We start from the raw sequence: 17,536 nt of genomic DNA, 5'->3' as shown, positions 1-17,536 counted from the left end.
GAACCTGCCAGGCTTTGAACAAGAAGGAAAACAAGGGTGGCGAGAGCCCGGAGCTCGAGTCCGCTCTCATCCTCACCCCACGCACAGAAGAGAAATACAAACAGATTAATGAGGAGTTTGATCATATGATAAAAACTCAAAAGATACCTGTAAGTACATGTTGAACAACGTGCGGCCTCGTCAGCAGGCTCAGCAAAAATCCTGCTGGCCACTGCTGAGCTAACCCGGCTAACCACAGTTGTTTGCCACCAGACTAATTTCACAAAAACACAGCGAGAGTGAGCTCAGAGTGAGATTATAGTGTGGAGTGAAGAAATTACAGTTCTTTGATTTTGCTTGCTTATGTTTAAGGAACAGTCCTCTAATTTATCTGGACAGTAACCATAACTAGCACAGATTTTTTTTTTTTTGGTGACTACACACTTTCTCCTATGACAAATTATAACAATATTTGTCTACCTCTTTGAAGCAAAGTTTACCCATAATTCCTTGCATGGCTCTGAGGGGAGGTTTGCATGTGTGTGTCCTTTTTTTTTTCTGTACCACAACGCCCAGTGCTCAGTCAAAATCTAAATATCAGTTGAGACTTTAAAAGCTTGAACATTTGACTTCATGCCTCATAATCTGTCCCCTGTGTTGAAGGGAATGAAGGCAGAAGGTCTATGTAGTGAACTGTGAAAAGACCACTGGAAGCACATTATACCGCTGAGGAGATTGAACTTTTTTATGAAGTACCAGGAAGGCCTTACTCTGCTCCAAGATTAAAGCTGAAACTCTCCAAGTGTATCACATCTGTTTATATAAATGAAATCATAAAAAAAACAAGTCCTCTGGCTTCACAGAGAATGGGATAACTCCACTGTTGATAAGTAAGAAAAGAGCTGTGTCTCAGCCACGTGGAGCAGACTGCTGTGTGGTTAGAAATAAGGCAGGGTTTGGTGAGTTGAGGTGGGGTGGCTTTGGGATCGGAGCTGGGTGGGGATGGGGAGCGGGGGAGGAGATGGGGGGGTGGACTCAACTACACACAACAAGTGGCAGTTCAGTGTGTGGTCAGGGTGGCTGCCAAGCACTGGGCCTCTGGATTGCAGGGGACTGTTGGGGGGACTGTGGGGAAGGCAGAGGAAGAAGATGAATTAAAACAGGAAGGATGGCACCAGTTTAAAGACAGCTTACAAACGGGGCCCTCACGCCCGGCATTAGGCTCGCACACACGCACACACAGATGGCCCCCACTATAGAGAGATCTTTGCAAAGGCAATCATGGGATTTAAAAACTCAAACAAAGAATCTGAGATGGAAGAAATTACAGGGTGGGTGGGGGTAAATAAAGCAGCGCTAGGGACAGCCTCTCACTGGCCTTAAAAGAAAGCAGCCATAGGTTTCTTGGCTAACCAATTCCTGTGTGAAGTTGCAGCTGAGGCGAAATGTACAGAAACTCCTAATTATATCTGGTTAGAGTAACAATCCTTGTATGTTGAAATAATATTTGGCCAACTAACAGAGCATAAGTGAATGTGCAAGTATAAGCAGTGCTAGGGCTTTTAGCCCGTTTTTATGTGAGCCACGCTGATGATCTCGCTGATGCAAACCTTCCACAGCTTCGAGACACATGGCAATAATTTAGGCACCCATTTTCTACTTCCTAAAACCAACATGAAGGATCAACCACTTCCAGGGCACTCCCAAGGTTAAGTCCCCCCCTCCATCCAAAGTGACACAATAAATATGACAAACTAGATGCCCGAGGCTGTCAGGCCTCGTGTTACTGACGAGACTGCTGACTGATCTGCATCTAGCATTTCAAACAATTAGCTTTAGTTATACGTGCAAAACAAATGTTCTTTTCTTCAGTTGAAGCAATTGTTGCTAAAGAGGGGGGGCATGTTAATGTTAGCTCTTTAACCTCTTCCCATTGTGAAATATAGCTCTATGTAAGAGCACTGTTTGAAGAAAGCAAAAAAGAAACACAAAGTGCTTAACAATGCAAAACAGCTTAAAAACTGCTTAAATGTATATTCTTTTACACCTCTTTGTGCGTTGCTTTTGTTTGCTTTATCGTTTTGCATGAGAGGATAAGTGACTGAAGTTAAAGTTTTTGTATGTGCACTCATACTTGATCAATGAAGCAGATTCTGATAAAATGCTAAATAAAATAGGATAGAATAAAACCATTAAAAGAAGTTTAAAATTAATTTCTGAAAACAAAATTGAAAACTTCTGGTAAACCAAGCTTTTTTTTTCAATTTACTATTTTTTTCCCTGCAAACTTAAGAGTTCAGACAAAAGACAAAAAAAAAAAGAAAAACAGAGCTGAAGATCAGCCTGCAATTGGATAGTTAAAGGGTTTGAGAAAAAAATTGCTTGTTCTCAGAGAACCAGCAGTGTTTTTGGGTACCAAAGTAATCTGACCCAAACTCAAAGCATGCATTTTCTTTCTTAAACTTTTTCTCCACAATGCTTGCTGTCATAGCAAGTCAAGATGAATTACTATGTCCTAAAAAATCTCTAAAAATAGAAGCTTTCAAAATATGCCTTACTCAATTATGCTGTAATGATAAACTGTTAGCTCCCTATAAATCCTGTTTTGGAAGATTTGAGTAACTTATATTTTATTTTGTTGCTTTAGTGAAGTGTTTTCTTTACTCTCCAACACGTTTTTACCTAAACGATACCATCTTTTCAACTTTACGTCCTGTGTTGTCATCTTTTTCTTCACCTCACCATAGTCCCTTGCATATTTTTCTTCTTTTCACTCACTTCAATGCTTCTCTCAAGCCTAATCAACTTCTACTTTTCTCTCCCCATTTTTTCTCAGCAGGCTGTGCCCCCATCAAACTATGACATGCCCGTATCCATTCCCGTTAGCAACCAGAACAATCTAATCTACAGTCACCCCGGTGGTACCCTAGGCAACCACAATCTGTTGCCGCTGACACACCATGGTCTACAGAGAAACAGCATGTCTCCTGGAGTGACACACAGACCTCCCAGTGCAGGTAACACAGGTAGGGCCTCGCATGCACCCATGCACCCATGCACATGCTGTTATCCCATCTGTCTGTCTTCTCCGTGTGTGTAAGTGTTTCCGTGCGCGGGTGTGTGTGCGTGAACCTGTCTGTCATCCTAATAGACACCGACAAATCAAATGTGTGATTTAATTTATGACAGCTACCCACAATATTACACACAAAGAGAGACACTGCCCTGCTTCTCCTGCATATATTTGCATATTTTGTGTTTGCTATTTTGTCAAAAGTCACAATCAAATGATATAAAACAATAAAATCATTTTAAATATAAAAAATTCCCCTTGAGATTCAACGTTAAAGAACCTGGCCTAATGTGTTGGTGCCGCCTTTCTTTTAATATAAACATAATTGGCCATTTGGTTTGTTATGATTGTCCAAATTCCTTTTTTTTTTGCCTCGCTGGTCTGAAGGCTGTTACCCACACCCTCACCCTGTCATTACAACTTGATGGTCAAAAACGCCGGCATAAAAAGAAATATGAGTTTTGGCGCTTCCACAGAAAACCGCACACGACTGAGACCCTCCTACTCCTTCACCTCACATGTTTTAAAAATAATAATGTGTCGTTTTTCTTGGACGACAGCTTAATGCATCGCTGTGCCCATTGCTAAGCATGTTTAACTTCTGACTTGGACGCTGCGTTGCGTCTAGTGGCTGTAATGACACACACACAGCTTATTGTGATTAAAGTGAGTGAGAGACAGGAGGCAGAGTGGATGTGATGTGGGTGTCTATCCTCTAATGGCTCTCCTTCCTTTGCTTCACACGTTATTTCATCTTACAGGTGGCCTCATGGGCGCTGACCTCACCACTGGCGCAGGCACCAGTGCTGGTAAGAATGGGCTCTTCTTCTCGCACGCTGAAGCCTCCCTAACAGACACATACAGACTCCAGCGCATACACGGCACCCACTCACCCACTTGGGGCAGTAAAACGCATGACTAACGCTAACCCAAACCCAAGTGGAGATTTCATCCATGATGTGTTGAAGTTAGTGGTCGTGGAGTTCATCTGGGAATGTTTGCTCGGCTGTGACACATCCTGCCTGCTCCCAGCTATAAAACGTTAGAACAAGTGGAGGAAAATGGAGGCAAATTTGCAGCACATACAGAAATAAAGTACATCTGTCTTTAAAGTAAATCTTTTACTTTTGAGCGCGCTGTTAAATTTTATCTGTTTCCCCAGAGGCCGTTAAAGTAGTTGTGTCTGAGCCGAACGCATTCTGGTTTGAACCCGCGGAGAGAGAAGAAACGCACAATTGAGAAAAGTGTGTGAGACATTGTGCGCGTTTGCTTTTGTTTGTCCATGGGTTTGCCCCTGAGGACATGTCAGGCTGAAGTTTATGACCAGAGACTCCCTTTTTAAAGGGTTAAATTTTACAGCCAGTGCATATAGTGCGGGAGTGTAAAAATGGAGGCACTGAGGGCGTCAGTTGGGCACAGCTGGACAGCCTTGTCTTTGCCCCCCGGGGCCCTCCGTCACAGGGGGGTCAATGCCTGGTTTCTCTGTCTGGTCACCCGCCGCACACACAAAGTCGTGCGCGCACACAACAGGAGCGTTTGTTGTGGCGTGCGTTCCATTGACGGCGTTTTGCTGTGCGTGCTTCAAATGTAGCCTTTGTGTCACCACGCGGGGGGAACAGAGGCGCTCTGTGAGCGCTGCGCGTCGCTCAGCAGCAGCAGTGAAAAACACAACGTGGAGGGAGAGTCACGCGGGAACTGAAAGATTCCATTCAAAGCGCCACTAAATCTCATCTGAGGAAAGGGGGTAGAAATACTGTGTTGGGGGGGGGGGGACCCCAGTGATAAATATCCACTGATGGGAGAACCATGTGTGCAAAGGAGAAACAGTGGGGGAACACAGATGGAAGTGTTCTACGAACATGGCCAGCCATTTTAATGATGTTCCTCTAACTTCATCAGGGTGAGAAGACAAGGCACCATGGTGCAACAAAGAGCATTTAATTGTTCTGCTCTCTCCTCTTTAAAAGCTGCCTTCAGTAGTGACTTCTGAAGCAGTCTGGATGACTCGGTTGTCAGGATGTAACTGGCAATGGAAGGAACTTTCATGCAAACACATTTTTTTTATTTTACCATGAGCATTAATAGATCTAAATTGTAGTTAACTGTTGAGAATTGAATATATCAAAATATTATTGTTCTTAGAGATTTAAAAGACCCACTCATAGGAAAATGTAGTTTTTTTCTCATGATGAGCTTAAAATTGCATATTTTGTGAGTATTTTGTTATTCAACTTATTGTTAAAAATGCCATATTAAAAAACTTGTAGATGTGACTTAAAATCTAAAAGATTTGGGCCACAAGCTCCCTGCTCCTCTCCATTCTGCTGCATCCACCATTAGACGACTTTATCCATGTACGTCTTCATTTTCCTGCTGGAAAGCTCCAATTGTTCGCCATTTTTGTTGCACCAGTAATGTTAGACTGGGAGTGTGAGGGGCTATAAGCTAACGGGAAAAATTGTAAACAAATCGGGGATGGGAAGTGGGGTGGACTTACCAACTGTCCTGCCCACAGCTCAGAGGTGAACTTCTCTGCCAAAACTACATTCTTGATAGCAACCCGTTTTTTGGGCTAAAAACAGCATAATCGTAATTAAAAGGCCACTAGAAAACACTTGCAATAGATTAAAAGATTATTGGAGTTGGATTTTAAGAAGAAAAATTACAATTTGAAATGAAAAATATATATTTGAAATTAAATCAAAATCACTCCAGAATATTCCAATCTTATCTTATTGAGGCAAACCACTTTTTTTCTGTATTTTAGGTATTTCTGCTATCAGTCTGTTAGTTCCTTATAAGCAGAATTGACATGGGTATGAAACGCTGAAACAGGCAGGAAAAAGAGAGAACGTGAGAAGACGAACAGAGCTCCAGATTAAGGTCTCAACTTGTGAAAACCTCTCCCCTGTCATTTGTGCAATTAGCTGTCATCTGTGCTCCGATAGGCACTCTCCTCACCAAAGGTCTGTTAGGAGTTAACGAGAATCTCCCGGCACCTCTCACCTTTATCTTACACCAATTACCGCTTCGAATGAGTTACACACAGAATACATCGATCCGACATCTCTGGTCAAAATCAAATGGAAACTCAGGGTAAAAGGCTCTTATATAGCAACTGACAAAAGTTTGTCCTGGACGGATTAAACGGTGTCTTCTTTCAGCCAGTCTGACTTCAAGTGTACAGGTTTTAAGTGTGAACGTGACATCTTAGTTCAGTTGGAGAATTCAGCGTTGAATGCACGTTTGGCCAAACCGCAACGGAAGAGTGTGTGTGTATGGGGAATAGAACGGAGCGCGCCTGTTAGACCACAACAGGACATCAGAAATTTGTTCAGTAACAGTAAAATGTTCATGAGTTTAACCACACCTCTCTTTTCGTGTGTGTGTGTGTGATATGTGCAAGAGGGAAAGACAGAGAATGAAGACTCCAGGGGGGCCTTGTCAAACACATGCTTCTCGAAATGCCTTAAATAACCATGGAACTAACCAACATTGACCTTAGCTGTTGCCCAACACCTCACAAAAGAAAAAAAAAAGAAAAAAAAACGTAAAGCTGTTTATCTGAATCTCAGATCTGATGTTGTGAGATACGCACAGCAGCAAAGACTCCTGCTGAGCAGCATTTCATTTTGGTACTTCCTCCCAACAGCTCACATCAGCCTGCTTTTGCAGCCCGACGGTGCAAAGCAGTGCTAAAAGAGAAAAATGGAAATAAACTCTGGGTACCATGACTTCAGCTGATGTGGCGGCTGAGTCTCAACCATCCTAAAATCAGAGCAGAATAGACCGATCGAAGTCACAGTTCTTGCTTCATTAGTCTAATTGGCCTGTGATTTCACTTTTGAAGTGCTAAAGGACTGGCCTGTGCCACTCATGATTATAGTCATCTAACATATAATTGACTGGACGCCAGCCATCTCTACAGGGAGGCAATACACAGATGTCTGATTAACTGTCAGAGAGATGAAGTCCGTGTCATCTTGTCCAAAGTATGTATTAGTGTCTTTCTATAGCTCAGTGTCTTTTTTATTCATCTGTACAGAAACACTGATGTACTTCCTGCTGGGTTATTTACCAAAGTATGTGTATGTGTAGAGTGTGTGTGTGTTTCATGCATGTGTGAGGTGTCATTCATCTATCTCCACATGCACCCACTCAGTCTCACAAAGGGCCAGCCATGAGAATGAGAAAGCGGCAAAACTGAAGAGGCAGCTGCCTCTTTGCTAATGCGAGAATGACATTGGAGCTAAGAGGGTCCAATACAAAAACACATTTGCATCCATATGCACGGCTCGTGCAGGAGCACTCGTGCAGCATGTCTCAGAGTTCCACAGAGTTAGCGTGCTCCTAATGTGACGGGGAAGAAGCGCTAATGTGGCTTTCGCGCACATGTTTCACGGCGTACGGGCTACAAAGTCTGGGACTGCGGCAGCTTGTGCGTGCCTACACATCACACTTGCGAGGGACGATTACAAATGCACACACCAGCAGCAGCAACACACCGTTTTTTCCTCGTTTTTGCTTTCGGCCTCATTTTCTCTCACCGCTAGCAGTCGTTTACTCTTCAGATTGTTCAAATTGAGCTTTTGAGACTTTTCATTTCCAAACAACAAAAACCTTGCTCTCAAATTAAACAAAGATCAGCAAGGGAAATTGCCCTGGAAGACATCTGCGACTCATTTTCCCCCGGAGTATATGATTAGGAAATTCATTTATGTCTAACATATAATTCCTCGCCGTCTTTCAAGTGGGAACGTCCACACAGTGCCCTGTGTTCTGCTCTTTGGAACAGAGAAGGAGAAGTAAGGGGAAAAACAGCCCATAGGGCTTGGTTTTTAAACAAAGTCTATCCAGCTTGCAAAATCTGCCTCTCTTTCAGTTTTCTTTATGATGTCGCTAAAATTCCACCCCGCAGGTTATTCAGGGAGAAACGGGTGTTTGATTTTGGTAGATGTAGACCTGATGACATCACTGAGGCAGGGCTTGTGTCAGGAAGAACCACAAAACCGCGCTTAACTCTGATGGGCAAATGATCACTCGCATCTCCTTTGTTGCCCTTCTACCCATAATTAGAGGTTTTTTCAGGATTCACTGGCGTACGTGAAGCCTTTGTCGACAGTGACAGAGGCTGTGGAGCATCTTTTCTTACTAAACATTTAGGATTAAGGAGGCCGAAACGGTCATAAGTTTGATGTACAAACAAAAACATAGAATTAATTGTTCAAATTACAAATATATATATATATTTTACTGTAAGAATCTCACATTTCTCTGTATCTTCTTTGGTCCGTCAGGAAATGGCTACGGAAATCATCGCAACTCGCCAGGCCTGCTGGTTTCTCCTGGTGGAATGAACAAGAACATGCAGACAAAGTCTCCCCCACCAATGAACCTGGGCATGAACAACCGTAAACCTGACCTCCGTGTTTTAATCCCTCCCGGCGGCAAGAACAACATGCCCTCCATTGTGAGTAAACTTCATAACCTCCACTTTACCCCATCCTTTTTTATCTTCTTCTTGTTCACATTTTATTGTCAAACTTTGAAGATGATCTGACACTTTTTTTTCAATGCTGTATGTTGCTTTTATGTCTGCTTCAAGTGTTTCCAACCATCACAGAGATCGATCCTGTGTTGTTTGTGTTTGCACGTTTTTTTGCTTAGACACAAAGTCCTGGTATTTCCTCCTCATATAAAACACAAGTATAATAATAGTAGCTCTTAGCACCCTCTTCTCCCATTACTTTTTGGTTGCACCGGCTCAATTCTAAAGTGGCTTCATCCCTAGATCCACCCTTAAGAGCTCCTTTTATCTGATCACTCATACTCACTAATTTGAACTCCTCCCCTCTTAATGCCGTCAGTCGGAGGATGTTGATCTGCTATTGGTAAGTCCGACTGCCACCTAAGTTTAGCAATCAAAGCCAAGGATGACCTCACTTTAGATTATTTTTTTTATTAAATAGAAACTAAATTCTTTATTTTTTTTTCTTAGAAAAGGGTTCATAAGAATAACTTTTTATACTTTTATGCTAATGTTGCTGACTCTGCTGATGGTTCCTGTGTTGCCTTATGTGACATTTGTGAGGACACACAGTGCCATCAAGTGGTGTGATGCAAGTAAAGCAACCTACCCCCCCTCTTTTTTTTTTATTCTTTTTAACAAGTGCTAGCTCTTTTTTTGGTCAATATTTCATCTCTTTTCTATGAATTAATTAATGTTTGAATAAAATTGCACATACTTTTAATTTATTAAAATTCATGAAAATAGGGAGCCAAAAGTGTTCTTGCATTGTTTTCTTACCCTCACTAAGGTGCTTTCCACTGCCTTTGCTTCCATGTGTTGCCGTGGAAACCAGTATTGTTTCTATAGCGACAGTGGGCGCTCAGAAAAAAAAAAGGGTGGTAAATAATAGGGTTGCCAGGGTTCAGCCAAGCCTCATGTCAAGTGATTAATTTCCCCTGAAGTTAGCCTAACAACCATCCTCTCAGCATCAGTAGAGAGAAAAGAAATGACAAAAAAGAGAGACAAGAAAATGATATGAACGGGAGTAGGATCTTTTTTCTGGTGTTTACTTTGTCCCAAACGCTGATTTTACGTTCTCAATCCTCACCCATTGTTTTATGTTCTCCTTTCCCCGTCACAGAACCAGAGAATAAACAACTCACAGTCCGCTCAGTCATTGGCCACCCCGGTGGTATCCGTAGCAACTCCCACTCTGCCTGGACAAGGGATGGGCGGATACCCCTCTGCCATCTCTACTTCTTACGGTACCGGTATGTTCTTTTCATTTATTTATTAATCTTATTTTTGTTTTCTTTATTATTAAATCACTTGTGTATGATTTTATTTAATTAAATGGAATTACCTTTAATTGCACCAAGAATGTTTTAGGTATTTTCCCAGCTTTAGTCCTGCTTTAGATGTGCTCTAACTGGAATATCTGAAAACCTTTTTTGCTGTTATACAGATTTTCAACACTAGAGGGTGCTGTTGTCCTACTTAACCCATGAGGACCCAGACTCATTTTTCCTTAAAAATAAAATTATGTGGAAAATGCCACAAACCAAGTTGACCACAGGAAAAAAAATCCGATTTTTCTTTCTGTTACACTCATGTCACTATGGGTTTTTATGGGTTAATGACAAAAAAAAGAAAAAAAAAAAACTTTTGTGTCAGCAGTATTTACCAACTTTGCATCTTTGACTTTTTGTGATTTAAATCCATATTTTTTTTCTCCATCAGAGTATTCTCTGAACAGTGCAGACCTGTCCTCACTGTCTGGCTTCAACAGTGGCAGCTCTCTGCACCTCGGCTCAGTGAGTGGATGGCAACAGCAGCACCTTCAGAACATGCAGCATTCAGCCCTCGGTCAGCTGGGGTAAGTGGACTGAACTTACATTTGAGGTTATTGGGAAATGCATGGCAGCACATGAATTATTAACAGAGATCGTGTTTTGAGATGCTCCACTAAGAAGTCTGAGATTCTTTCACTGTTCTCAATCTCCACTTGCAAGGTCCAAAATAAATGACACCCAGTTGTTTCACGAGTGTGCGTACGTGTGCCTGCGTGCATGTTTGTGTACAATAGACTGACTTTGAAATCACTTTGTCTCTTGCTCTGTAACTCTGTAACACCTTGCGTTTCCTTTCCTTCCAACAGAAATTGCTCTAGCTCACACTTATGTCAGGGTTCAAATCTCTCCCTGCCCTCTGCTCAAAGCCTGCACATCAAGTCCGAACCTGTTTCTCCTCCTAGAGATCGCACCAGCAGCACACCGGGGGGCTACGGTGGCGGGGTGCCACCTCCCCAGAACCCCTCGTCCCGTCAGGACTCGGGACGCTCCCCCGTTGATAGCCTGAGCAGTTGTAGCAGCTCCCATGAAGGCAGCGACCGTGATGAGCACAGGAACGAGTTCCACTCGCCTCTTGGACTGGGGCGGCCCGCCCTGGATGAGCGCGAGAGCCCCTCCATCAAACGGGTGCGCCTCTCAGAGGGATGGGCCACATGATAACTCTGTCTCGTCCACTGGCATTGGCCCGAGGTGTCCTCAACAATGCAGCACTAAGGTGCCCCCGAGTAAACCCCCCCCTTCCCCTTCTTCTCACTTGATATCAAGAGTCATTCACCCCCCAACCCCATGGCCTCCCCACCTTTTATCTCTTTAAACCGAAGGAAAGAAAAAGGGATGCCCCTTTTCAAAATTGTGTTTCTAATTTATTTTCCTTTTTTCTATTTCTTTTACTCTTTTTGGTGTGTGTGTGCTATACATATTGACATTATATAAACCAGTGGGGTGTTAAAATGGGGTTTTGGAGGGAGTAGGGGTATATTTTCTCTATTTGTTGGGAGGGGCTATGCATAAATTCTGTTGTATGTGGATGAAAAGAATCACATATGCATATATCTTTACACGTGTGTACATATATGCATATCAGCCAATAAAAAAAAAAAATAGTCAGGTACTTTGTCTTATAAATGTACTTACAGTTTGACCCAGCGATATATCAGTGACACACAAAACAAAACAAAACAAAAAAAAAGTGTCTGTGAGAAACACCTTAGCACTTGAGTGGGACAGACAGACAGTACAGGTGTACAGTATCGGTTTCATTGCTATATACCTTCTCTGCAGTTTTCCCTTGCAAAAATGTGTGTTAACATTAGATGATGTCATGTTGCAGGTTCAACGTATTTATGTAAATAGCGGTTCGGGAGGGGGTGTTCGGGAGGGCGGGGGTATCAGTCGTTGCCAGACATTGCAAGATTTATTAACTCTCTAAATGAAAAGCTAATATGCAACATTTGAAGGATTGTACAGGTCAGCCTGAGGCTGCAGGGATGCGGCGCCTTCGATGATTTTAGCGCTCTGCTTAAGTAACCGAGCGAGGAAGGGTCACTTTTTGGATTTGAGAGCGTAATCGAGAAAACTCTGGATCTAGTATTAACTACTCAGTATTGATAAACAAAACAAAACAAAAAAAATAAAAAAATTGAAAAAACGAGAAAAAAAAATTGTACAATACACTTGCTTATATTTTCATATGAAAGGAATACAATGCAAAGCATTTTTGTGGCTTTTTGTAGTTTCTATAAGCCAGAATGTGTTTTTTCATAGCTTTGCTAATAAAAGATGGATAGTTCACCCCGTGGGGAAATGATAGGGCTTCAAAGCCCAAGCCATGAAAAACAGACTGAGATCCAATGCTTTGCTGAACTGTTTTATCTTTGTAGAGGTTTGTTTTTAAACGTGTATTTCTAATTATATATAATAATGGTAATATTAAGAATCTTTAAAAAAAAATCTGTGAAATTAACATGCTTGTGTATAGCTTTCTAATATATAAATATATATAATAATAATTTTTGTTGGTTTCTTAGTGGAGTTCCTGTGTGCGGTTGCACATGTTGTCTGGTTTGTTTCATTTGAACTCCGACGGCGGTGTTCAGGGGTGCATTTAGACTAACTTTTGAAACCAGCTGGGAAGCATTTGCTAGGGTTTGTGTGACGCAGAGGGACAGATCCAGATGAAGATCACCCCGCATGTGGAAAATGTCACCAAGCTGGAACTGGGGATGACTCAGAAATGAATAAATGGCACGACGTGCAACGGCTGTCAAATTCACGAGCAAATATGACGAGTCGTTTGTGCATTCGATTTTTCATTCTCAATGATCGAATTTAGTCTAATTAATGTCACAACAAAAGATTTTCCTTTCCTGTTGTTAAATCAAGATGCAGTCGTACTTCTAAATCACCTTTTAAGGAATGTTGCTAATCCGTTGTGACAAATTACAGCTCATTTGCAGGACTAATTTGATTGTGTGCCATGCACTCACTTCTCATGTTCCAGTCCTGAAAGCAGGGTTCCGCATCGCGTCACTGACAGTTCAGCTATAGGAGGACAAACTGATCGTGCTGGTTAGGGAGAAGCACAATTGCATATTTTAGAAGAATCTTTTTGTTTTTATTTTTTGGGGATTTTTAACAATGAAACTAGCCACATATCTCTCTGCCTCCCATTCGCGTATCTGCTGTCACTTAAGTGTTATAATATTTCTATGTGCATATTTCATGCAGGTTCACAATGTTGTTACTGTATACAGTCTGTGTAGTCAAACGGGGCAGAGCCTCTGTAATGGTGTTTTCTCTTTTATTTTTTAACTTCAGTACAAAAAGGTTGAGAAAAAAAAAAGAAATAAACACGATGTTTCAGGCAGTGAGTGGAGAAACCAAAGCCAGTGGCATTTCTGTGTTGTAAAATCAACTTTTATTTTCACATTCATTTATGTTTTTTCTTTTTTTTTCTTTTTTTTTTTGCAAACATTGAAACAAGATAATAAAAGCATTTGCTCAAATGTACACCTGTTTTCACATTTCAATTGCGGTCAGCCTGAAGTAGCTTTAGCTTTCAAGCTGCATCATCCATTCATCTCCCTGTGCATCGAGTTTGGAAACATTTCATGCACAAACTTTCAAAATTGGCTTCTCTTTCTTGGTCAAATTTCTTCCAGGCCTTCATCAAATCACAGAATGAATCCCATTTCCTGGAACATTTGCTAACAACAATGATTTTAAACCAAAGACATGGACAGAAATTGTCTCTCCTTCATATTTTTTTTTCTGTTTAAATTTAAAGCCATTGATTTTCCTTGTTTGGTGTTCTTTTTCATACTTTAACAGACTATAATGTTAGTACCTCAAAAATGGACCCAAGCAGTACCTCAGTGGATTTTTTGATAAGTCACTTGCAGTGCAAAGGGGAGACCATACACCTGTACAGCCATGTAAAAATAAAACATACACTTGCTTGACTTCTGGACAGTCACTTGGGACATTCTCTGTTGCTCACTGTGTTTGTGGTTTATTTAAGTTGTGCTCAAAACATAAAAAAAAAGAAGTGATATGTTAAATATTTCAAAAGCTGGTCGGTAGTTTTAATGTAGCTTGTATTACCCTTAAATTAAAAAAATGAGAAAAAAAAAGGTTGGGAACCAATGTTTTTCTGGAAGGCAAGAGCGGCTTTCAGCGGCATAAGCTGGCCTTTGTCGCCACTTGAGACGAAGATGGTTTGAATTAAATCACATCTCTGTAACTCAAGGGACTTGATTCTGTGTGTCGTAAAAATGTTTGGAGATGAAGCAAAAGTCTCCACTGCTGAAGGGGGGAAAAGGCTATTTGTATTTTGAAGAGATTTCAGTAAAGTTACTGGCTTTCTTAGTTATCCTGATGTGACTCGTGTGGTTTTTGTTGTGTTCAACATGTGTCCACATAAGGCCAGAGAAAGGGCTGAATTTAATACAAACGGAAATTTAAAAAAATAAATAAAACAATAAAGATTTTTCCTGAAGCAAAAGTCATCATAAAGGTTTACAACACTTTCCTTGTAGAACTTTAGTCAAAACAGAACAATGAAATCGTTAGAACAGACACATTCTTATTATAAAATATTGTTTTTATTTTCACAAGTGAACACTAACAAGAAGCAATAAACAATAAAATAAATAAATACATAAAAAAACATTTGAAAAATATGAATCAAATATTAATCTATCAAGAGTGTTTTTATCAATGTCCTTCATATTGGATAGTAATAATAATAAATAGTACCGGGGCATATTTTAGAATGAACCAAAATAAAAAAATAAACTTGTTTTTCATACATATATATATGCCTTTATGTCTATAATTTTGGAATTAAAATATAGTAATTCCTTGTAAATATTATTAAAGAAAAATTAGCTCCAAAAAATAACTTTTCTATTTTAATCCTGCATTTTTTTCCCTTAAAATCCCTTTTACTTTGTTAAAATGTGTTTCTTAGTCATTGTGTTTCAGTGATGCCTTTCAGACCGCGGTGTCTTCATTTTTAACACAAAAACTACATTTGTTCAAATCCAAATAACATTAAATGATCAGTCAAAGCTCCTCATTTTTTTCTCTTTTGATAAAAGAAAATAAAATCTTAAAGACGCCAAATTCCTTGTGAGTTTACCATCTCAGGAACTCGTTTGTTGATAGAAAAATAAAAAAGAAGAAAGAACAATGATTTAAAATGTTGTCAGGCCTTGCACTACCCATTTAATATACACGAAAATCAGCATGGCTCCGTTTTATTACACCTTTAATCTGCTTGGGAAAAATAAATGTTCTAAAAATCCAAGAACTGCCTGAAGTCCATATTTCCCTTAAAACCAACGAGCACCAAGCATCAGAAAAAAACACGCATTCGATACAATTTCTTTGGAAAACATTTTATTTATTTTGGTAAACAACAACAAAAAACGTATAATCTTTACTAAACGAATGAGAATACAATGAAGGAGCTCAGCAACAGGCCTGCAGATTAATCATATTTCCAGGCCCAATCAGCGGGATTTTCAAGGATTGGAACATGAAGAGCGCATTTTACTGATTCAATAGTGATGCTTCATTTTGATCATATTTGAACTCAAATCGAAATAGATTTTACGCGACGTTACATTGATGTAGCAGATATTTTATTATTTATTTATTTATTTATTTATTTTACGAATAATGTCATAAAAAATAACATAGTCACCTTTTTAAATGTGTGGTGTAATGCGCTTTGACAACCGAAGGTCACACTGTAAAACGTGCGATCATTTAAATATGTGAGAAGTTGATGGAAAATCTCATTATTCTGCTCCTGGAAGCTGAACGTGGTCGCGCGCTTCTCTCTGCTTGATCCTGAAAGCCCAAATTAAAATGCAAAAATAAATAAATAGGAATCCAAACCCGTGTACTTTTACAACTTAAAAATAAATATTTAAACTAATAAAATAGGGGAAATGGAACATGATCCAAGTTTAGTAAAAGCCCTTTAATAGCTATTTTTATTCTAATTACATTGTGGGTTTTGTTAAAGGTGAGAACACATTCACACATAATTGAGTGGAGCAGCTGAAACTCCGATGAGCGGTTGGAAAGTGCGGCTGTCTGGACCTGATCCTGAAGTGGTTCACTAGCCCTGTTGAAGGCGCTGTAGTATTGGAAGCTGCTCCTATAGTCAGGCTAAACAATAAAACTGCCACCTGATGAGGCAAACTCCATTTCATCTCACTCTGAAGGTTGGAAAATCTAAGGATCCCGTGCGTAAAAATTTTCGGGTCCAAAGTTTACGCATCGAACGTTTTCCTTTTCCTTGTGGAGGGAACTGTCCAAGAATCCCAAGCAGAGAGATGAGTGTCTAGAGGAGTTGGGCTGCCTCATAGAGGGTTATGGGATGCACGTCTGTCAGCCAAATCATTGAAGGAGTTTGCTCCACCCAGAACACCGCGGTGAAGTCTGCGGGGACCAGGTTCTACGAGCTGATCGAAAATCTTTCAGAAACAGACACGAGGAGATGATCAAGAGGTCGGCCAAGAAGACTGTGGCTTCTCCAGCCAAAAACACAGCAGATCATCCCCCTGCTTCCTTTTGGAGTATAGTTGGATGGATGTGTCTCCTTCAGGGCCTCCTCTTGCTCGCTTCCCAGGCAGTGTTTTTGTGCCCCCTAAGCCTGGTTCCTGCTTCTGCTTCCGGGTGTGAGCGTCGTGCGCCATGGTGAGCTCATTAGCCTGCTCACAGCTGAGCCTCATATTCTTAATGCTCATTGGGCAAAGTTAAAACTGCTGATCATGCAGTTAAAAAAAAGAAAAAAAAAACAGCCACTTGTTCCAAGAACCGTAAAGCCCAATGCCACAAAATAAAAAAATCCACAAAAGAAGAAAAATTGGTTTGAGGGTTTTATTTGATTGTTTTTACTGTTTTATGAACTAAATAGTGAGCAAATTAAGACAGAGCGAACAGGTGCATTTCGTCTCTTTTCACTCATCCAATCTTCCTTCTTCTGCAATCTTCAACTTCACCACTAGATGTCACCGTTTGCTCGTTTTACAACATACGCCGGTTTCCGTTCTGATCCACCCCCTTGTTCTCCTAGAAAAGCGCGGCGCAATTAATGCAGCACGACTTTCCACACCTCACGGAGGTCACAACTGCTTCCTCGGTGATTCACAAAGGTGAGCAGAAATGACGAAAGTAAAAGAAAAGAAAAACACTTCTTTACACACCAAAGGGGGAAAAAATTACATTGTGCTCTAAAATAAGAAAACTTTCTCAATATCAACAAAACAAAATGATTACTAATAAAAATAAATAGATAAAGATAAGACTTAATTATATTTTACTCATCTATGTTATTATTTTATAAATTGGATGAACGTTTTTGTCTTTCAATACCCGATCAGGCTCCGTGATGCAACGTTAACTGCGCAATCTCAGAGGAAGCCTCTGTTCTCATTAAATCTGCATTGTGAGTCTGCCCAAAACACAATGAGGAAGTACAGCTTGTATAATGCGTTGATGATATGAATTCATTTTTTCATCTTTTTCATTTACACCAAAATGGCCATAAAGACATTTAAAAAGAACGCATTTGTATCCACCACTTGGTATTTTTTTTTTTTTTTTTTT

At 40.4% G+C, this 17,536-nt stretch overlaps 1 protein-coding gene and 1 long non-coding RNA gene across 11 annotated transcripts in view; one reads left to right on the top strand and one right to left on the bottom strand.

Moving 5' to 3' along the window:
• mef2cb (myocyte enhancer factor 2cb) overlaps positions 1 to 14,043 on the top strand; it is a 67,351-nt gene extending 53,308 nt beyond the window's left edge. For 3 of the 10 annotated variants that reach the window (XM_036213575.1, XM_024276298.2, XM_036213576.1), the window contains 6 exons: positions 2,816 to 3,005; positions 3,814 to 3,861; positions 8,350 to 8,522; positions 9,703 to 9,832; positions 10,302 to 10,437; positions 10,720 to 14,043. In XM_036213575.1, the coding sequence (XP_036069468.1) occupies positions 2,816 to 3,005; positions 3,814 to 3,861; positions 8,350 to 8,522; positions 9,703 to 9,832; positions 10,302 to 10,437; positions 10,720 to 11,068 (1,026 nt within the window). In that variant the 3' untranslated portion in view covers positions 11,069 to 14,043. Of the gene's footprint in view, positions 1 to 11; positions 150 to 2,815; positions 3,006 to 3,813; positions 3,862 to 8,349; positions 8,523 to 9,702; positions 9,833 to 10,301; positions 10,442 to 10,719 lie in introns of those variants that run through there. The other 7 variants (XM_024276304.2, XM_036213577.1, XM_024276301.2 and 4 more) reach the window with 7 other exon arrangements.
• Positions 13,673 to 17,536, bottom strand: part of LOC112148886 — a 6,320-nt gene continuing 2,456 nt past the window's right edge. Inside the window, exon 2 of the long non-coding RNA XR_002919704.2 lies at positions 13,673 to 15,769. This is a non-coding gene — a long non-coding RNA (uncharacterized LOC112148886). The remainder of the gene's footprint in view (positions 15,770 to 17,536) is intronic.

This window comes from Oryzias melastigma, linkage group LG9 (genome assembly GCF_002922805.2).
Source record: "Oryzias melastigma strain HK-1 linkage group LG9, ASM292280v2, whole genome shotgun sequence".
In the NCBI taxonomy this organism is placed as follows: domain Eukaryota; kingdom Metazoa; phylum Chordata; class Actinopteri; order Beloniformes; family Adrianichthyidae; genus Oryzias; species Oryzias melastigma.
Note: the sequence above shows the minus strand (reverse complement) of the source record. Positions and strands in the feature narration are given on the sequence as shown.